This window comes from Typopeltis vanoorti, chromosome 15, assembly GCF_054136105.1.
Source record: "Typopeltis vanoorti isolate ZY-2024b chromosome 15, IOZ_Tvanoo_1.0, whole genome shotgun sequence".
Taxonomy (NCBI): domain Eukaryota; kingdom Metazoa; phylum Arthropoda; class Arachnida; order Uropygi; family Thelyphonidae; genus Typopeltis; species Typopeltis vanoorti.
Window position 1 is genome coordinate 115945805 of NC_143563.1, and position 23599 is coordinate 115969403.

Consider the following 23599-nt stretch of genomic DNA (forward strand, 5'->3'; position numbering starts at 1 on the left):
AGGAAGTTAGTGGTGATGTAATAGAGGTGATGTAATGTGATGTAATTACATAAGTTTTTCATGTAGTACTATCATATCCTGTACACCCCCTTGAAGGTATACATGTCAGGAATTTGATGATGATGATTTTTTTTGCCTGTTTACAAATGTATGATAATTTATTTGACCATTCAGAACTTTTTGCTGATAATTGAAAGGCAGACAACTGAGGTACATGGATGTTCTACAGGGAAGTTGGTTGACATGCAAATGACGGATAATTGAAGGGTGGATAAAAAATAGATTCTTGTATTAATTATTAATGTGCTGGTTGGCTGAGTGGTTAGCATATTCACTCTCCAGCCAAAAGGCTGTGGATTCGAATCCCACCATGGGAATGGATGTTTTTGGTTGTCTGTGAAAATAGTAGTGCTATCAGTAGGCAGTACATGGCATGGGTGTAGATGGTGGTAGTTGTGGTTTGTTGTAGTTGGTAAATTATTGAGTGGTGGAGGCAGAGAGTTGTGGAGTAGGTGCCCTCTCTTGATGAGCCTTTGGACTCTTTGGAGGTGTCACATAACAATAATAATAATTGTCTAAAAATCTCAAAAATATGGATGGCACATATTCTACCCATATAACTTTTTGTTCTAAAAATCCATCAAAATTATAATTAGGACTATAGCACTCCAGGATCTTAGCCTTCATATATTAACACTTATGTTAAATTATTGATTAGGTTATTACTCGTAAAAGTATTAAAAGATAATATGAATTGTTCTCTAATCATGTTATAAAAAACATAGGATATAGGATACAGCTTTGATCCCCACTCAGAGGTCAAGCCAGTAGAATAAGAGTTGATCAAATCTTTATCACTTTGGTATAGTGTTTTGTAGCTTGTCTCCATATGTGTGTGTGTGTGTGTGTGTATACAGCAGGTGATTATCTTAATATGAAGGTCTAAATGTTGGAAAATTAGTCTAATTTATTAAAAAGAAAGATTATTATGGAGGTATCCCTTAATTTTCTGACTGCTAAAATTCAATATAACAAAGAATGTTGAAATTTTTGTTATTTTAGAATGTTCTTTCGGCGGCACTATCCAATCAAGTCAATTAGTCACTGTGGTTTAGATCCAGATGACAGGAGGTGGACTCAACTTAACGAAGAGACAGGTGTCCCTATAAGTACAAGGTGATTATAATACTTTTTTTTTCCTGATTTTATTTAAGACATATTTTTTAAAACAAGGGCAAGGGCATTCCAAGCTTATCCAATGTCTCCATAAAAAAAAAATAAAATAAAATAAAAAAACTTCACAATAAATTTCATACACTACTACTTAATATACTCTTAAAATACATTTTCTTCACTGCATTACAAGTTTTTTCAAGGAGAGGAAAAAATTGGATTCGAATAACGTGAGGGGGGGGACTTTTCAGGTTTATTTCGCCTCTTCTTTGACCTGTTAGTCATTTTCAAAATGACTGATCATGTGATGTGTCATAAATTTGGTAAATTTAAGACAAATCATCTTTTAGAAACACATTGATGAAAACCCCCAAACCAAATAATAGTAGAATCTACAGTCTTTACAGATACAGCTTCATAGCAGTCAAATTGGGAACCAATAAATTTTGATATCTGGAAAGGCTGCACTTTATCACTATTGTTCTTTAATATATACAGGGTGTTTCAAATTGAAATACCCTGTTCAGAGTAATCTGTAGAAAGAACCAGAACACAAAATTCCCTCAAACTTTGTGAGTGCCCTAACCAAATCATGGGGAAGAGATTTTGACAATAAAAAGATTAGTTCAAAATATACCCAAATAGGAGAAATATAAGCTATTGACTGTGTTCAGCATGTGAAATAATGAAAAGAATGGATTTTACTCAAAACACTATCAGGCTGACAGCTAATTGTACAGTGAGCAAGAAGCCACAGTTAAAACAATTGTTCAATTAACTGATTGACATCAGGTTGGAAAGGAAATTAGGCAAGGTTACTTACTTTCTTCTCGCCTGTTTAGTATCTATGCTGAGGACATCATGCGTATAGCACTGGATAAGCTTGACACAGGAAATTAGGTTAGGAGGCATATTGATCAGTAAGCTGAGGTATGCTGATGATACAGTAGTCCTTCTTTGTAATGACAAGGAAGAACCAGGATAAATTCTTGACAAAGTTAACCAATTCAGTAAAAACATAGGACTTCAGCTCAATCCTAGCAAGACAAAGATTATGGTTCTCAAAGGAAATACACAGAGGGGAAGCTCCCAAGAAACAAATGTATCTTAATAGAGAAAGAATTGAGGAAGTCAGCAAGTTCAAGTGTCTGGGCTCCATTATTAATGCAAAGAATTGCTATTCAGAAGATATGAGAAGAAAATTAGGAATGGCTAAAACAAGTCAGACTTGTTTAAAATCTGGAAGGATGGATCTATTTTCATGGGAACAAAGTTGAGGATTTTGGATGCAGCTCTTTTTCCAACAGCGACTTACAGATGCGAGACTTGGAACCTAAAAATCTCTGATAGGAAAAGGATATCTGCTTTTGAGATGTGGTGTTGCAGAAGGCTGTTGAGGATGTCATGTACTGAGAGGCAGACAAATGGATAGGTGTTAGAAAGGATCAGCAGAACTTGAAGGCTCTTTCAGAATACTGACAGAAGAAAGTTGAAATACTTTGAACAGACTGAAAGGATGGAAGGAGGTCTTCTGAAAACAGTAATAGAAGGTAGCATTCCTGGAAAATGAGGAAGGGGTTGACTGTCAATGAGGTGGATGGATTGTGTCTGGAGTGTCTGATCATCGAAGAGTTGAAGCTTCCAGGAGTGTACACAACAGGACCATATGGCAAGGACTGGCGTGGCATATCACTGAGCATATGAATGACCATATCTGATTTGTTGATGTCCAATGAATAAAGAGGGATGAATGGATGGGGGAATATGGCACTGTGAGCAGGAGTTAATGAAAAACAAAGTTATTCTATATGGTGTTTATTTTGCTCGTTTCATAAAATAATGTGATACAAAAAACAATCAAATAGAGCTGACACACTGCAAGATCTGGATTATCAGTGGAGGTGACGTTCAATGTTTTGATCTTTGTGCAGAACCGATAGCTGATTTCACCATATTTAGAACACAACAGATGTGATGAAAGGTTTTGCATGTGATTTTATCTTTCAAATCTTCCGATACACCATACTTTTGGCCAAAAGTCACAAGGGTTAAGGTCTGGTGAATGCAGTGGTCATTTCATAGAAAATGAGAGACCGATTACCTATCTGTGAAATGTTAATGCAATAATTTTTGAACTTCACATCTTATGTGGGTAGGTGCTCCATCTTGCATCAATAATGTTGTGTTCAGGCACCCTCTTTGCTGCAGTTGAAGGATAATGAAATTGCTTAGCATGTCCTGATAATGTGCAGCCATGACCATGCAGGTCACAAGCCTGATTCGATGCATTTCTTTGACCTTTAGTGAATGTAAGGAATCTTGTTGAAATACACAGTGATTCACTACAGTCCAGATGAGGTAGTTTTGAGTGTTTTGTTCCACAAACATGAAAATGCATTTCATCACTCCATAAGATGTTCCCAGGCCAGTCCTTGTCTACCTGCTTGCATGCCAGAAATATGAATGCAAGTATTTTCAGACTGTGGCATCTCCATCTCCCATTTTCAACTCTTGGCTGTGGCTGAGTTTATAAGGGTAGCACTGCAATGCTATATTCACAGTTGTCTATATCAGCATTTTTCAACCTTTTTACACCTGCAGACCAGGGAAAATAGGAGAAATATTTCGCGAACTGGCTGACGGCCAAGACAGAAACATAAACCAATGTAGATATTATTTTATTTATTAAATCCAATATTATAAAATTACAATTTTTAGCTAGTGCGACATCTGATGCTGCTTAGAAGTTAGAAAATTTGATATATGTGGCTGGAGCACTTCTGAGATGAAGAAATTTTTGGTAGACCGCCAGGAAATTTCTGTGGACCACAGGTTGAAGAATAAGGGTCTATACCATTGTGTATGGCAAATCTAATTGTCCCACTGTGGCACGTGCATTACATGAACCTGCAGCATTCTTATTTGACTGTTCAACAACTGCAGTTGCAACATCTTCAGTCATTTGTTGTATTTGAAATTTACATCCTCTTCCTATTTGGACTGTCAAACCGCCTATCTCTTCAAATTGACAAGCCATGTGTTACTCTACATTTCATGTCATTCGGCCTTTTCACAGTCTTTAGGCTTGTGTTCGTACGAAGTGCTTCTGCAGCATTCTCTTCATTCCTACAGAATTACTTCAAAAGCAGGAAATATTCAGGCAAAGTGAGACCCATTGTGCAAGTCGACTGGCTGTAGAGTCAGTCTGGCTTCTTTGTTTATACCATTTCATGGCTGATGTAGTATGCAAAATTCGCTATATTTTCTCACTCACAGCACCATATTTCCCCTATTGGTCATTTTTGAACTAATTTTTTTTAGTGTCAAAATCTCTACCACCAGGTTAGAGAGTATTTTGTCTACTGTTTTTCTCTTTACAGACTCCTCTGAATAGGGGTATTTTAATTTGAAACACCATGAATATAAACATCTCATGTTCATGGAAACATGCCATTATAAAGTGATGGCCACCTTGACACGGTGTTACATGCAGATAATCATTTGCTCCTGGCCAATCATGAAGATGACTTGCAATATTCTGCATGCTGTCAATTCACTTATTGATGTAAAATTTAATATTGAAGCATCAACTGTTAAAAAACAAAATAATGACTTTTCAAGGAAATGAAAGAAATCAATTGGAAATACAATTCTTGAGCAAGTAAATACTGCTTTAACTATCTTGGTTATAGCTGACTTAGAAAGAAGAAAATGACATTGATAATAAAATTCAGAAGTACAGTAAGAGTACTTAGAATAATTAATCAAGTTTTTAATCTAACAAATATAAGAGACACACCAGAAAATAATATGAACAAATTACAACAAAATGAAATTTATGGGAAACACAGAATATATGTTAGTGGATCATATGAAAAACAAAGATATAATGAATAAACCAATTATATGATACCCATAATGTAATATACTCAGCAGTACAATCACAAATGGTTGCAGCATACAAATACTATGAACAGGACATCTTAATAGATTGTTCTTTGATACTTTCGAGAGAGAGACTACAAAAGATTGAACTTTTATCGAAACATTAGACCTACTAATGAACAAGATGATAATGACTTTCATGTATTAATAAAGAGAAATAATTGCTGAAAAATGTTTTCAATTTTCATTTTTAATAATTACACATTGGAATATTTTAAAACCTATATTTAAAATTATAAAATACATTTTTTTAAAAAATTTATAATAACTTCCATTGTATAAAGTCCTGGTCAGACCATATCTGGATTACTGTGCTCAGGTCTAGTAATAGGATTTGAAGAAATTAACCTTGAAGAGAGTACAGAGACAGATAATAAAAATGATACCAGGACTACAATATCAATTCTGTAAATACCTCTCATCACTTTGAATGTCTCAATCATGTCACCCCTTAATCATCTATCTGCAACATTTTGCAAAGTACAAAGTGTTGTGGATGGATGATTAAGGAATGACGTGATTGAGACATTTAAAGTGATGAGAGGTATTTACAGGATTTGATACCAAAATTTTACACATAGCAAGGGCAAGGAAAAGCAAGAGGCCATCCCTGGAAGTTGTGAAAAGATAGGGTGAGTAGGAAGGAAAGAAGTGGCTTTTTTGAATGGAGGTCGATTGGACCATGGAATGCATTACCTGATAAGGTGGTAAATGTATTAGCAGTGAACGGGGTTAAGAAGTGATATGATAGACTTTGTGTTGCCTAAGATGAGCCTATTGTGATGAGTTCTATGACTGTATGGAAGTTCTGAACAGAAATAATAATCATCTTTGGCTTTTAGAAAGCTTTTGCTGTTATGAATTTTGATACAGTGAAGGTTCCCAATCTCTGTTCTAGTTCATTAATGAGTTTTTAGGACTCATCATAAAAAACTGGACTAAGAACTGCATTAGAAAATAGATAGCACTTAAAGAAAAAGATAAAATATTCACTCTATCCTACAGTTAGTTCCTATGATATGTATTTAAATCAGTTCAGTCACTGGTGATTATGGGCAGATCTTCTAATCCTATGAGAGGTCCCTCCTTTCCTCCTGGGAAGAAATATTGCATAATAAGCTTTAGTTTTCCTGATGTTTCACATATGTGCTCTCAGTGTACAAAGATGTCTTCAGACATCAACTCTGTTTGTACCTCTTGTGTTTTGTCTTCTCAGCTCTACCTATCACTTGATGATTCTGCAATTATTTGCGTTCACTTTTTTTTTTCCCTCTGAAGGACTCCAGATAGGTATGAATGAGGTTTTCTTCATTATCCTGCCTTCCACCACTGCACTCACAACATTAATCCTGACAATAACATTTTCCTGACTTCTGTCAACATTTTCTATTCCACTATTATGTGTTTTACTCTCCCCACACAACTCTTACTCTCAAAACACTTTCTTCATGTTCACTAATCAGCCTTACTTTCTTTCCACAAATCTTTCACAACAAATACATCACACACACTGCCTGGACAAAACTGTGCATATTAAACTGCCCAGCAAGGAACATTTTGGCCACTATTGTTATGTTAATAAGTAATGAGAGTAGAATTAGAACCAAACACACAACTATGCATATATACAAGACAGTACTCAAACTAGTTTTATCTTATGGATCTGAGAATTGAGTTTTAGAAAATTGAAAAGATGATCAAAGACTGGAGATCCACAATATGTGAGTTTTGAAAAAAAAATTGTGAACATGGCCAAATCATATGAAAAATGACAATACTAGGAAAGAAGTCAACATTGCTAACATTCAAGGATGTGTTTGCAGGGCTGATCTTAAGTGGTAGATCTATTACCACTTAAATCATAATGGAAGAGAAAAGGTTAGCAAAGCAAACCAGATGCTTGCTGCTAGAATGATGGAAAAAAGATCAGAATAAGTCCAAAATATAAGATCTTATAATACTGAAGTCCTAAGTATCAGACTCATTTGAAGAAAAATTGTTCAGAAGAGGTATTAGTAATAATAAACTTAATCATGTGTTACTACAATAATTATGACTATTAAATTATTTGATACTTGAGGGGAACACAAATGTCCCACTAAAGGAAACCTTAGAGCTCATCCAAGCCAAATTTCCTCCCAATATCTCAGTCAATAATAAACTCAGGCTATTTCGTTTGGTAAGGAAAATTCTACAAACAAATAGAGGAGGACGGCCATGGGTTCAGCACTCTCTCTCTCCACCCCTGATCAACTTGTTTATGGAGACTTTTGAAGAGAAAGCCTTAAACTCAGCCCCACAAAAACCTACTGTTTGGCTTCACTACATTGATGATGTGTTTGCTATTTGGCCACATGGCTCAGATACACTCCACTCCTTCTTAACACACTTAAACAACCAACACCCCAGAATCCAGTTCACCTTGGAAATAGAGGAAAACAACAGTCTCCCTTTCCTAGACACTCTAATCACTTGCCAGCCTGATGGATCCTTGGCTTTCTCTGTTTAAAGAAAACCTACCCATACAGGCAGATACATTCCAGCAATTCTCCCCCCCCCACACACACACAACAATATGAGGTTATAAAAACTAAAAACTACAGTGTTTTTATAACCTCATATTGTTGTGTGTGTGTTCACCAGTAACCTCATATGGTTGCTGGTGAATGTATTTGCCTGTATGAGTAGGTTTTCTTTAAACAGAGAAAGCCAAGGATCCATCAGGTTGGCAAGTGATTAGAGTGTCTAGGAAAGGGAGACTGTTGTTTTCCTCTATTTCCAAGGTGAACTGGATTCTGGGGTGTTGGTTGTTTAAGTGTGTTAAGGAGTGTGGAGTGTATCTGAGCCATGTGGCCAAATAGCAGCGAACATTAATCTGTTCAGATGATAATGTCCTAACCACTGAACTAAACCACATACTTAACACTTTCTTAGCCAATGGCTACAACCCTCAAAAAATATTAAAACCAGTTAACCACAACCCCCCCCCCCACCTCCCTTCATAACAAAGATTACACGAAATCCATCACCATTCTCTATATCCAGGGCACCTCCGAAAAGTTAATCAAAATCTTAAAAAAATATGGCCTGACTTCTTGTTCTCTGAAAACTGTATAAAGAGGGTGTGAGAGGCAGGTTTTTTTCACACAGAGTTGTGAATGATTGGAATGCTTTGCCTGAGAGGAGTTTGAGTGTGTTTAAGACATGGTATGATGAAATGTGTGTGTGTGTGTGTGATAAAAGGACCTCCCAGATGAGTCTTTGACTCCATGAGGTTGTGGGGTAATAATAATAATAATAACCCATATAAGAAATTGGCATCTCCTATCTGCTCCACCAAAGACCAGCCGCTTCTCCTAGACCTACCTGGGGTATACCAAGTCCCTTGCAGCTGTAAACTGTCCTACTTTGGCCAAACAGGCAGGACAGCAGCAAATGTCAGGATTTTAGAACACAAAGACTACATCCGGTTTCACTAATATACTATTCTGGGCTTGCAGACCATGCTCTGGATACCTGCACGGAATACGTTGGAAGAAAGTCACGTTAATACACCACAGCAAATTTAAATATGAAAGATTGTTCATGGAATCAGCCTCAGCTCTAAAACACTTTCCAAACCCCAACAAATTTGGGTGCACGAGACTGCCCCAAATTTGGGAAACTTGCTTCTTGGGAACTTCAGCCCAACAGCCAAGACAACCCAATATAGCCTGCTAGGGGGGCACCTTTAGGACTCTAGGAACAAGAGTAGTTTTTCTCTCTTCTGCCTGCATGCACATGTCATAGTTGTATGTTCATTGTTAATTCATATGTTCGTAGTTGTATGTAAAATGTCAATTGCCATCTTCATTGCCATGAAGATGGCAATTAACATTGCCGAAATATAGGAGGTATTTATTGAAGTTTCTTTTAATTAATATTCCAGTATATATTGTAAATTCCTTAAATAATTTAATAGTCGTGTTACCAACTTATAGGCCTGTCTACAAGAATTACAATAATTATCTTCCTACATCTGTTGAGAATACATATCAAGAATTTGATGATAATAAATTTAAACTTGTCCTTGATGCGTGCAGCATGCTAAAATATTCATTGTTTCATAATTATTATTATTATTATTTTAACATTTCAAAAGAATATCTGTGGCATAGTTCAGTTTTGAAAGTAACAACACCCTTACAACTCATATACTAAAATCTGAACCGATGATTGTCTTGGAAATATTGTCATCACATTAAACTATTTTCATTTTGGAGATTTAACACAATAACTTACTATCATATTTTCTGTATACGCTGAGGTGCATTCATACAATAATAAAGGCAATTGTTAAATTACAAAAGTTTAAGCTTAATGTACACTGCTCAGAAAGAAATCAACAGACACCATAATATGAGGAACAAACAGCCATGGTGCTCACCTTAATTACATGTAGGACCTCCTTTTGCTGCGATGACTGTGGCAATCCTATGGGGAATACTTTCTACAAGCATATGATAGCAATCAATGGAAATTTTGGAACATTCTTCCTGTAGGCATGTAATGAGGGCCTGGACTGTTGTGGGGTGGATGTCCCTTGACCTCACCTGATGCCCCAGTTCATCGTGGTGACGTTCATGTCCACAAACCACATGGTGCACTGTCTTGCTGAAAGAAACAATGGTCAGCTTTGTAGAAACGGAGCTGACCACTGTCTCTTTCAGCAATGGTCAGCTCTATAGAAATGGCACAAAGTAGGAAGCATTGTACTGTCCAGAATGTTCAAATATCTCTTAAAATTCGATGTTCATGGTATCACAAACAGAAGTCTGAGGCCAAACCACATGAAACAGGACCATATCATCACACCCCCATCTCTGAATTTCATAGCTGGAGTTACACACTCTAGTAAGAGAACGTTAACTGGGCATCTGCCTGGTGAATATATATATATCTACTTGATGGAGAAAGTAGGGTGATTTATTGCTCCATAACACAGCTTTCCCAGCTTTTATGTCCCACTGAAGACAATGCTGTATGTTGGTTCGGGTAATGCGAGGCTTGCATATTGTGGCCCTACCATGGAAAATCATGTTGTAAGCCTTGGTTCTGAATGTTTGTGTGTGCAGATTCGTGTTCCAGTCGATATCCAGAACTGCATTCAACGTGTCGGCAGCCAAATGGTGGTTTTTACATATTATCATTTGTAGCACCCTACTATCATGTTCAGTGAGTGTGGTGGGTGGTCCACTGGGGTAGTACTTGCCTACTGTGTTCCATCTCGGTATGGAATCACTGATTTGTTAACCTGAGATATCGACAATTTACCAAACAGATAAGCCTGCAACATGTCATCCTATCACAATGCCGCTTTCGAATTCTCAGTTCCCTTCCCATAGTCATTTCACCCAGACACAGTTGCATTGACTTGGGAGCATCATATTCCTCCAATTTATACTGGCTACAAACACGTGACTCCTTGCATTCCATGATGCACCTTGCTCATGAGGGTGTCCGTTGACTTCTTTCCAAGCAGTGTATACCTGATTGAAAATGGAATTTATGTCTAACTAATATATTTTTTGTACTTTTATCAATTAAATTAATTATAAATATTTTTTTAGTCAGTGCTTTGGTTTCATTGCCCGCAAACCAGCAAGCAAGACTGACAATCAGTGCCACTTATTTGCTGAACTTGAACCAGAACAACCTGCATCGGCTATTGTGAACTTTGTAACCAAGGTGATGATGACTGGCTCACAGCAAAACAGATCCAACATGGTGTGATAATTCAGTGGAAACAGCTATTATTATTGAAAAACGCATAAAGCTAATGTAAATCAAGTACTTTTTAACAAACATGTTTATGTAAAATACAACAGAAGTTATACAGCCGGCTGCTAAAAATGCATCTAAAACTATAATGCTACACATCCTATAAATGAATAGAACATAGAAATGTGCAGCTAAAATCTGCTTTCAAAACTGGTGTTCAGTTCTCTTTATACACTCAGTGAAAATGTATAAATGCTTTGTAGCTTGTTCAGTATTTTGTTTTGGTACTTTTACTGGTGTATGTTATAATTTCAAATGTGATCTGATCGAAATCAAAACTATATTTCAACATAATAGTATATTTTTTTTTTCTTTTTTAAGTACAAAAATACATGGTGCTGAACTTTAGTATTCTATATTAAATTAAAAGAGCACTGTTGCATTACACTTCTGTGCTGGAGTAATTCTTATTCACACTGATTTTAAATCTTTAAATCACTTGCCTTAGTGTGAAGTCATTAGCCTCTATATACAATTTGCCCAGTCTTGAAATTTTTTCAGGTGCAAACTTCTTTGCTTACACTTGGAGAAAGGATTAAACCAAGAATATAATTTCCTGGCATCTTTAATTCATAGTATAACCAAGTGAAAAAAAACTAAAAAAATCTATCTCGAATCCAGAGAAGTTCAGTAATAAGGTGTGATGCCTTTTGACTACTTGTGTATGGAAATATGACTTCTGCTTTACTTCAACCTTGGTATCACCTCTGGCTCTGGCTCACACTGGTGAGACCTCAATGAAGGTTGAAACCAGTCTGAGTAGTGATCCTTCCCATAATTCATAACATTATACATGTCCATAAGGATATGTGCTTTGTATTATGGGAATACTAAGGAAAGTGATATGAAGTCATTAGCCTCTATATATGAGGTTGCCCAGTCATGAAATTACTTCATATGCAAACTTTTCTTACATTGGATAAAGGATTAAACCAAGAATATAATTTCTTGGCATCTTTAATTCATAGTATAACCAAGGTGAAAAAATTTCCAACAATAACTCACATGATTGTTTTGATTATTTGTGTAATGTGTTACAAAATCCATATATGTTTTGTAACACGTAACAAAACATATATGGATTTAGTCAATGTACTTTAATCAAATTAAGTACAGTCAAGCTTCACTATAGCAGACTAACAGGGACCACAGGAACAGTTTATTATAGTAGATAGTTTGCTATAATGAATTTCTCTTAGCAGTGCATCAATGAGATTTTCTTGGGGGATATATATCAGTGATTTGTTATAGTAAGTGAATTTTTTCATCGTGAGAGTCGACTGTATTTCTGGAAGTGTGTTATAATTGTTTAATTTCAGTATAAATTTTGACTATTTTTTTTTTTAGATAATAATAAAAAAACAACAACTAATGTTGTAACATATACTTGAATAATCCAGATATTCTTATAATTCTTTCAGCACAAATTTCCAGAAAGTTGGGTTCCTGTGAATCTTAAATACGACCTGTTATTTTTAAATTGATTTTGGATCACTTTTGGCAGTTTCAGCATTCACTTGATTAACTAAATCACATTCACCCGACAAGTTATTTGTTTATTCTAAGTTGTAAAAATTTCATTCATGTAAGTACCACTACAAACGCACCTTAAAGAATATCATAACTGATAAACCTACAATATGAATTTTTTTTCTTTCCTATTTAATTATTATAATTAATTATTATAATTATAATTATTATTCCTGATACCTCCAAGGAGTCCGAAGACTCATCGCGGGAGGACATCTTCAACTGTCTCTACACCTTACCTCTACTACGAATCAACACCACCTACCGCCCACCCCCAACACCACCACAACTAGTAATTTTTTTGTCTGTAAATTGCGTGTGTTCTGAAGGGCCAATTTGTATGTATGCAGGATGAAAAACCCGAGTTTCTGGGAGAAAAAACCCTGCTACCTCCGTATGAGATCGGCTAACTCACCATCGATTGAAATCGACCAGATAAAGATTCCTCCCGTCGCGATGAGAATCGAACTTAGGCCTATTCCAATCGAAGGGATATTTTTTGAAACCCTGAATCTAGGCTTGGTGACATCATCATCATTTAGATTCATTAGTAATATTATTTGACAAAATCATTGTGAAAACTGAAATCTCATTCCTCTTCCTTTGTATAGAGGAAAGAGATGAAATCGATACTGTAATTTATATTTATTATTTATTAACACCAACACAGCTGTTTGTTAATTGTAAAATAGCCTTCTGCAAAAATTCATCTTTGAAGAAATGTAAACAAATCACTTTTCAGGTAGCATTTTATGTTCACTGTTAATTTGATGTCTTAAGATATGCAGTATACTATTATGGATGCTTGCCTGATGCAACAAAACTTACACAAGTAAATGAGATATATACAGCCAAATCGAAATTTTAAATTTTTCTTGAGGGAAGAGGGAGACAACAAGATATATCTATATACTAATTTGCTTAAATTTATATGAAAAAATTTTCTAAGTGTAAGATAGCAAAAGTGGGAAGGAGAGAAGTATGCCAAACCTGGTTCTATGAACTGTGGGCATACAACATTTCAGAAGGTTATGGATCTGAGAGCTGGGTCAGAAGTAAAACACTTCACCAAACACTAGAGACCGCAGATATGAGAGTCCTGAGAAAGATTAGAAGTGTGAACAGATGGCATCAATGGCAATATCATATTAAAAACGAAGATATTAGGAAAGAACTTGACATTGTCAGCATCCAGGAATGCATTAGCAGAGCTAATCTCAGGTGGTATGGTCACTTAAATAGAATGGGAGAGGAAAGATTAGCAAAACAAGTATTCTCTGCCAGGTTGGCAGGAAAACGACCCAGAGGAAGACCAAGATATAGGTGGATTGATACGGTACAAAGTGCCTTAGATGATAGTAATATAAGATCTGATAATGTTGGAGTCTTGACAAGTAACAGACTGATTTGGAGGAAAATTGTAGATAGGAAGTTAGTAATGATGTATTTTTTTCATGTAGTACTGTCATATCCTGTACACCCCTTGAGGGTACATGGCAGGAATTTGATGATGATGATCCTTTCATCAGAAAGCTTTATTTTCAAATCCCATTGAGAATACAAGGAAAGTTTAACCTCTCTCATAGCAGTAGCAAGATTTCTCCCCCACGCCCACTAAAAAAAAAAAAAAGAAAGACAACCCATTAATAGATAGGATCAACCATCCTATCAGTACACGAAACAAATTTAGCACTGATAGCATGGACAAGTGTATAATGAAGCCAAATTGCAAAATAAACAAAAAAAAAAAAAAAAAAAAGAAGCAAAATAAGCCAACTGTATGGATGAAAGGATGCTGAAATGACAAAGGAAAAAAAATTATAATAAAGTTAGGGTCATATTTATTATATATATTATATTTCTTCTTGACATTGAGATACCATTTTTCTGAATTAATGCTGTTTGTTTCCAAACAGAAATATCTCTCTCCATAGGGACTGTTTTTTATTGATTCCAAAAAAGACTGCTAGGCTGTTTATTTTCTTCAAATAAAGAGTAATCTCATGTCAAAATCTTCAATTTCATTTTAGGTGACTTCCTACATTGATGGCAAGATCACAATATTTGTTCCTGAATTAAAACAGCTGGCGCTGCTTTTATTTAACACAGGCATATACTGAAGACAATCAATCTCACTACGAAAAAGTTTCAGCTAAAGACACACAACATCAGTGCTAAAGGAAATTTATTTATACTATATCATCCACTAAAATTAACAAAGTATTTTGTATTCTTGTGGACACTAGAAGTTTGCTATAATGGGCGTTGGCTATACTAATTCAAGATGGGGCATAAACAAGTTATTAAACAAATCAAAATACAATGGAACTAAAAAGAAAGAAAGTTATCTTTATGGAGATTTTGTACTGGGACCATAAATATAAGCATCAAATGCATCTTGGGATTTTACCATAGTGGAAAACTGTTACATCTACAAACTATTTTCTGTATCGCCTTAGAATATTATAATTTAATGCAGTTAACAGCAGTGTTGAATATTTTTAATTATTACCATTCTATCTGGAAGAAAGTAATTTCCGACAGAAGCAATTTATCTTCCAAATATTTTTTTAATATATTTATGGAGATATTTTTATTCTGATAAAATAAGTGTTCTATAACATAGTGACAAGTAGAAGAATACTATTTTTTGTGTTTAATGATCATACAAGGGAAGGGGGAAAAGATAGTAAAAATATGTTCTCTTCAGAATGGCAGTATAATCTAAATATATATAAAAGACCTGACGTATGTATATATATATATATATACATACGCCACCCCCAGTATATATATATATATATATAAAATGTGTTTTTTTTTATTCAAAATGTTATATACAAAAAGTTACATTGAAACTATGTAACTTATTCAATAGACATTGCTGCTGTTATTAGTTTTTTTTTTCCCCCACCAAGAATACTTGAATGTGTGTGTGTTTCTACATGTACAAGACCTTCAAGTTATTCTTAGTTTGTTCAATGCATAAATGTTATATAATTGCCATAACATTTAAAAAATAATTATATTATTTAATGTATGTCTAGTCCTCTTGTTTATCACTGTATATAATACTTTCATATTTGAACTAAGGAGTAGAAATGTTCAATTTTATCTTTAATGAAACCTGTGGATGTTTAGTTTACTAACTAATAACTCGAAAAGATCCAAACATTTTATAAATGCATATTACATATTCAGTACAAGGAAACAGTTAAAGTTCAGATTACAGCAGAAAGTAAACTCACAAAACAGATTAACAATCATTCCATAGCTAGTGTGCCTAATGCCAGAGTGAATGTGACCATTTCCTAAAATTCAATAATTCTAGGAAGTAACGAATTGTTATATTTACATCAGATCTCTCTAATGAATTCCAGTATAGAACACTGATTGTTATACAACTTTATCTTCTGCTGCAATTTTAACTTAATCTTTGCAATGAGGATTAATGCAGTACATGTCAAAGCATATTCCTATCTTTCATGATGTCTTAAAATGTGCTTTACCCCCCAAAAATTGTTATTTCATGAAATTTGTCTCTCTCTCCCTCTCTGAGAGAGGAGCAAATTACAAAATTCTCTCTCTCTTTAGACAATAAACATAATTCCTAAAACAAGCTTTCCAATTAATAAATCTGAATTTCAAACACTGCTTTTAATTGTTAGCCAATATAATTTAGAAAACAAGAACTAATTGAATGATAAAAATTAAAGATCTTAATGTGATAGGATATCAAATTTATTTTTAAGGTGGAGGGTAATATGCACACTATAAGCAGTTTTTTTTTTAATCTGACTTTTTATAAGAGCAAGAAAGCGACATCATGGTCTGAAAAACAATAGTGAATAAACATTGTTAAAACTAAGCAATGTGAGACTTACTATATGATATTAATTTTAATAACCTGTGTTCATCTGTTTTTTTTTCGTAATTCTGTTACAAAATAGTGTTACCCTGATATGCTTATAATTATTTTGCACTAGTATCAGCTCATATGGATTTTAAAAAAATGTTGGTTCTTAAATTTGTACATGCATTTTCATTCCTATTCATCCAAAAAAAAAACTCTAATAATAGTCTGTACAGCGGTCTGTTGCCTGTTTAATAAATTATATAAAAAGATTACCTGCTATTGCACTTTTCTTATTGAAACAAATATATAATAGATTGGTACACAATTTTGTTCCAAGCTTATATATATAACATGAAATTAAAGTTCACATATAATTCCAGAAAAAATTTAGATTAAATTGTAAATTCCAGAATGCTCTGAAAAATAGTTCTTCCACTTTAAGTATTAACATTATGGAAGATGATTAACCACATAAAACCCTTCAAGAACTTACTCTATATTTTGATGAGCAGTAATTATCAAGATGAGTGCAAAATTCATCAACACTAATATTATCTTTCTTGCTGCTCTGAGTAGCTGCTTGCCATAGCTTTTCAAATAGATCTTCATCAATCTTTATGTCAGCATTACAAAACAGAGAAAATACCTACAAGTGAAAAGTAAATTATACATGGAACAAATATTTGTTATGGTATTTAATTCTGATAAGGCAAATTTATAAATGAGATAGAATTTCAAAAGTCAAAAATAATGTGAACAATTTCTAAAGTTATAAAGAAACAATAAGTAGCAGGAAAATGACATGTACATAATTTGAAATAGAACTTGGAGTTTTACTGTATACAGCTGCAAGATTAGTTTCTGATGGAGCATATGATGTCCTACATTGCTGATTTAATACAGAGAAAGATGATGAGAGATAAGGACCATGCATTTTATGCCTTAAGATCCTCCACCTGCAGATTCTATTTATTAGTGATATCTCAAATTTCAGGAGACTGGTTAAACATGTAGAGGGAAGAGTCCCAGAGTGAGGAAATAGCTGATCATGATGAACAATCATTTATACAACCCATGGAAATCAATATAGCAGTGCAGCTGGGAGGAAATGTCTACAGAAAACTATAGAGAATTTTTCAAAAATACCTTGCACTATTTATACTTACTGTAGGCCACTGCACTGAATGAGCTGCACATTCTGCATGAACATGATTGCCTACATTAAGAACGCAACATTCCTATTGTGTTCAACATTCACTGAAGAAACTACATTTCATGTGTTAAGAAAAGTGAACAAACATAACAGCTATATATGAATTCTGAACATCCACATATCACTGTTGAACATTTTCAAGAGACTGGATCGTCTCTTGAAAATATCTGACAATGATTCAAAAGTTAGCATTTTTTATGACATGTGACAGCTCTTTGTTTCCAACTATTGTCAGTCTGTTCACCAATGTCCCTAGGGATGACACAGTGGATCTTCTTCAAAAACTTTTTCCACCAGACATTAACTATTCAAACACTACATGAAAAGTACTTTCTTCCCATTTCAGGATAAATATTGGGAACAAACAGAAGGACTTGCCATGGGTTTTCCCCTCTATTACCAGACTAGTAAATCTCTTTATGGAGAAGTTTGAAATGAACGCTACTGATCATCAAAAGCTGACAAACTTTGTTGTGTTATACTAGTGACATTTTCATTGTTTGATCAGGAACGAATGACTTAACTCAGTTTAAAGATTATCTGAACAGTTTGTACCCAAACATAAAATTCACTCTTGAACTAGAATATCACAAAAAATTACTGTTCCTTGACATTCTTCTCAAAGTAAACAAAGAAGAAAAAAAAAGAATTGCCTTACCCTCTATATATGAGTTGCCCAGTCATGAAATCACTTCAGGTACAAACTTTGTTTGCTTACATTTGGATAAAGGATAAAACCAAGAATATAATTTCTTGGCATCTTTAATTCACCATATAACCTAGTGAAAAAACTTTCAACATCTATCTCTAATCCAGAGTAGTTTAGTAAAAAAGGTGTGACACCTTTTGGCTACTAGTATATGGAAATATGACTACTGCATTACTTCAACCTTGATATATGTCATAGACACAGATGTCTCCTATATTTATACTCTCCTGCAAACTACAGTAACAAAGTTCTTTTCAAAAGCATATGTATACACCCCAACAAATTTGTTCAACTAGCTGCAAATTACAAAGCAACGGATTAATTCAAACATAAAAGGCCAAAAGCCAACTTAAACTACAATTCTGATGTTTAATATTCAAGCCTGCTCAGGGCAAGCAATTGACTCAAATTTTTCCACTTACTGTTTCCCTATCAGATAGCGGGAGGTATGAAAAGCATTTTGCTTCACTCTTTATGTCAGAAATGTTAATCGTTAATCCTTGGTATCACTTCTGGATCTGGCTCTCAGTGGTGAGACCTCAATATAAAGATATAAAAAGTTTAACAGATAGATATCCACTTCTTTCTTATTGGAGCCTTGAAAGATTTAACGGGGCTGGAGTAGGAATTCTTATTCTTGCCCCCCCCCCCCCTCCTTGGGTCATTCTGTAATATCGAAAGGGTTGCAGAAGGAAGCATCTTGATTGGAAATACTGTGGATTACACGTGTAATAAGATTTATAAATGTTTATGTTCCATCCAATGGAACAGTTAGAAAAAAATTCTTCCAGGAATTGGAGCCATATTTATATGGTGCACACTACATCATAGCGGTTGAAGACTGGAACTGTATTGAAAACCCCACATTAGACAAAATAGGAGGACACCCCAGGAGTGGAAAAGTGGGATATGCACAGTTAAAAACATGTCTTGACAATGCTCAACTAGTAGACATATGGAGGATTTGCAATCCTAATCTCCAGGCATACACATACATGAATCAAGGTATTGGTACTTGTATTGATCGAATTTATATCTTTTCTTCCTTTACAAATAGGATAATTCAGATAAAACATCTTGACATCAACATGTCATCATAATCCAGTTATACTTAAGTTCCACTGCATGGAAAAAGTAGAGATCTCTTCTGGACCATGGAGACTTCCACCAAATTTTCCGTTGATCTTTTCAACGGAAAATTCCAGGCCCTCTGTTTGAATTGGAATAGTGCTACTGAAATTGGGATTCAAACAAGCAGTAAAGCAGAATATGATGGAACAACTTGAAAGATCTGTATAAAGAGAGAAGTTGGTTTGTAACAAACCAATGAAATGGTATAGAATGTAGCAACATCATTAGAAACATTAACACAGAGATAAAATTGGAAAGGCAGAAACAAGCAGAAGAAAGAAATTTTAAGATAAGAATACAACAGCACTTAGCCCTTCTGCTAAGTGCTCCTATTTTGTGAATACACAATTCACAAAATTTTGCAAAGAAGGGACTATCACTCAAATCTATGTTGGAGAAGACACGTTCCCCACTATAGACATCCTTGACTCCTTTCAAAAACACTATAAAAATCTGTTTGAAGACAATAGTATTGTTTTAAATTATAACTCTTGGAACATTAATGGCTTTCTTGTTCATATCCAAGATGGGCTTGACAGCACCATTACAGCATCTGAAGTTACCACAGCCTATAAAGAATGCCAGACAAGAAAATCCCCAGGCCTCATGATAAAACTTTATCGTGAGGCCTGGGATTTTATTCTTCCCATTCTAGTTACACTATTAAATTCCTTTCTCTCATCAGGATACATACCAAGTGAATTTGTAGCAAGCCATACTGTCTGGAGACCTATTTCTCTATCTAATACTGACTAAAAGATATTTTTCTGCATTATCAATAGCAGGCTCAAAGGGGCAATGAAATATATAATTAAAAGCACACAGGTGTATGGAGTACCAGGTTGAGCAGAATTAGAATTTAATCTATTTCTGCTATGTGATCTAATCCACTTAGTTAACAAGAAAAAGCAGTCGATGGCAGTGCTATCAGTAGACCTTACTCAAGCATTCAATGATGTCTGGCATCCCTTTCTATTCCACATCCTACAGCAAATTGGTATAGGTAAAAAACTGCTATCTGTTATCAAAGGAGCCTATGCCAATTCAACCACCTGTCTCCTAGTTAATGGGTTCCTGTCAGACCCAGTAAAAATTTAAAAAGGAGTCAAACAAGGTTGCCCTCTCAATCCACTGCTCTTTGCATTGGTTCATGAACCTTTCTTACAAGTCAACAATACACATGCTGTGTGAGGAATAACAGTTCCTTCAACTAAAAAGGAAAATAAGGTATTAGCATATGCTGATGATGTAGTTGGAACTTTGAAGGATAATGATTCCATATATATATTTTTTGGAATTTTGGAAAAATTCAGCAAAAGCAGCAGATTAATTATTAATGCAGACAAGACAAAATTAAAAGTTTATGGAAAGTGGGATCTTGGAGGCATTCCTTTTGGACTAACCCCTAAGAGAGAACCCCTCATTATACTTGGTATTCCCTTCTCCACTTACCCAATATTATCAGTTCAAGAACTTATACATAAGAACATTGAAACCTAAGAAGACTGGAAAATAGGACCACTTTCCTTTTCTTCTCAAGTACTCAAAACCATAATCTTCCCTGCTCAGTTGTACATAATAAATATTACATACATCACAGAAACTGAAGAAAAGCAATTATATAGTAAACCTGTGCAATTTTTTTGGTCTAACCAATACCAAGAAGTTAAAAAGGAATTTCTTCAACTATCAACGAAGCATGGAGGATTTGGACTTCCAGCCTTAAAATTCTGCTATTTAAGCTTCAAAAATCCATAAAATATTGCAAACTAATCACACATGTACAGACCTTCTCTGGTACTACTTGGGTTTTCATCTTCCCCTATTTGGAGTAAATGATTATAAAGGTCCAAAAGCTGAGATTGTTCCTGAATGCTACAACACTCTGTGCTTAACTCTAAAACTGCTAAAACACTTTGGAATTGACATTCTTTCCATTAAAAAAAGTAAAATTTGGTATAAAGAAATCTTTAATCTCTTTCGCTGCAAAGTCCCACAGTTGGGTACTCTAACAGGAAGGGTCTTGCTTTGAGAATTGCATATGGTCACCTTCCAGTCAATGCCATCAAATGGAGGTACTTTAACATCAGAGATCCAATCTGTGACATCTGTTACCAATCTTGGAAAGTAGAACATGCATTCTACAGCTGCCCTCTTGCTCTGCGTATTTGGAACAGATTATGTAATGTGTTGGGCATGCTGCTATTTACAAGAGAACAGGTTATCTTTTTACAATACCCACCACCTATCAGCAACGGGAAGAGAATTTTGATTTTTATAAATATATATATATATATATATAAAACTTTCATAAATATGATTTATGGAAGGTTAGAAAAAAACATGTATTTCAAAACCAGCAATATGACATCCAAATGCTTTATAATATTGTATTGTGGAAATTTTATTGTTCAGTCAGACGTTTTTTTGTATTTAGAAAGAAGCATTCTAGGAAATATCAAATTTATCAGTAGATGGTGTAGCCCACCCACATTATGCAATATTCACCAGAGGGAGATAAAATTCTGTCTATTCTTGCTATGAGAGGTTTTTTAAATAGTTCCATCCTCTTAATTCAATGTAGTATTATAGTCAATTGCAGGGATGACTGGAGAGCAATCCCAGACAGAGAAAACCAACTCAAGGGTGTTAACCCAGATGAGCTAACCACCTGGGTATCAATCATCTTTGCACTTTAGTTTCAATTGGTTTTTGGCTGTTCATCTATATGAGATTGGTGAAAAAGGAAAACTGATAGCCTTTGGCTATATGATGATATAAAAGAGCTGAGGCCTTTTCTCTCTCTCTCTCTCTCATGCTATCTATCTGTCTTTTTTTCTCCTAATACTATCAGGCTCTTTTGCATCCCTATACTAGCTACTCTAGGTCTATGATGAACAACCCTTTTCTTTTTCACCTCAATAAAGATCAAAACTTGTCTGAGTAATGGGCTTTCCCATACTGCAAAGCATTATGCATGTCCCTAAGGATATGTGCTTTGCTTTATGAGATACTAAGGCAAGTGATGTGAAGTCATTTGCCTCTATATAAGTTGCCCAGTCATGAAGTTACTTCACATGCAAACTTTGTTTGCTTACACTTGGATAAAGGATTAAACCAAGTAATTAATTTCTTGGTATCTTTAATACAGAAAACTTACTGCAACTGAGATTTTTTACATGCCACTTCATACCAACATCTACTACAAAAATAGATATGATTAAAACATTATGAGATAGAGCCTACAACATTTTGAGCAGATCAAAAAATAAAGTGAAGAACTGCACTATCTGAGACATACTTGATGGATATGAACCAAAGATGATTAAAAAAAATTTACCTCCAACAGGTCATTTACATAACCAAGATTTCAAGAATGCAATCACATTATCTTTCTTGATGAAAGGTAAAGTTGCAACATGGCTTTGTGATTAAAAAGTTAAAGGGCTTTTCAGCTAATGTATAAGATCTAAAGGTTCTGACATTCTGCAAAACCTCCAAGTCCTCCTATGAAAAAGCCATGAGTTTGTGAAATTCACTGCTTTTGTGGCATTTGTTATGTAGACCAGATGGAAAGATTTGGGGAGATTTTCATGTCTGAACATGTAATAGACAATGAAAAAAAGAAGGTAGCATAAATCAGGATTAACCTCCCATATAACAAACAGAGGCCATATACTGATCATAACTTTTACAAAAAAAAAAAAAAAGTTCAAAGAAGCCTCAGAAATGTTTTGGATCCCCTCAGAACATAACTAAAACCAGGGCTTAATTCTACACCAAGCTTGATCTGCTTTCATTAAAAATCTAACAACTGCAGAACTGGGATATGACAGGCATTATGCGTCAAAATGTGACAGCAACAACCGGCATTGTTCCAATGCATATAGACCAACTAATACAATGGTTTCCTGGTCACTTTGTATGTACTAATTGTGAAGTTCTGATAACATCTGCTATGAATAATTAATTTTTTCTAGTCTTTTTTTATACAAGTTTTGGTACCCCTGATTATTTAAGTCCGATGACTTAAGAAACTTGTTGGGTTATATTGCTTTTTTTTTTATTAAAACTACTGCATGTTAAGAAACATGTGGTCTCAATTACCGAAAATTAACTGAAGAACTGCTAAACCACAGAATCATTTGCGTTTATTCTTTTGTTTGTTCAATCAACATTTTATTTTTTTGTAGTCCAACTGTGCCTTTCTCACCATCACTTT

General features: G+C 34.7%; 2 protein-coding genes across 2 annotated transcripts in view; one reads left to right on the forward strand and one right to left on the reverse strand.

The window, feature by feature from the left end:
- LOC150099091 (tensin-1-like) overlaps positions 1–14102 on the forward strand; it is a 780515-nt gene extending 766413 nt beyond the window's left edge. The window contains exons 33-34 of the mRNA XM_090405808.1: positions 1063–1176; positions 10728–14102. Of these exons, the coding sequence (XP_090261934.1) occupies positions 1063–1176; positions 10728–10890 (277 nt within the window). The 3' untranslated portion in view covers positions 10891–14102. The remainder of the gene's footprint in view (positions 1–1062; positions 1177–10727) is intronic.
- Positions 14103–15628: 1526 nt separating this feature from the next.
- Positions 15629–23599, reverse strand: part of LOC150099093 (EF-hand domain-containing family member B-like) — a 41497-nt gene continuing 33526 nt past the window's right edge. The window contains exon 3 of the mRNA XM_090405463.1: positions 15629–16970. Within this exon, the coding sequence (XP_090261589.1) occupies positions 16806–16970 (165 nt within the window). The 3' untranslated portion in view covers positions 15629–16805. The remainder of the gene's footprint in view (positions 16971–23599) is intronic.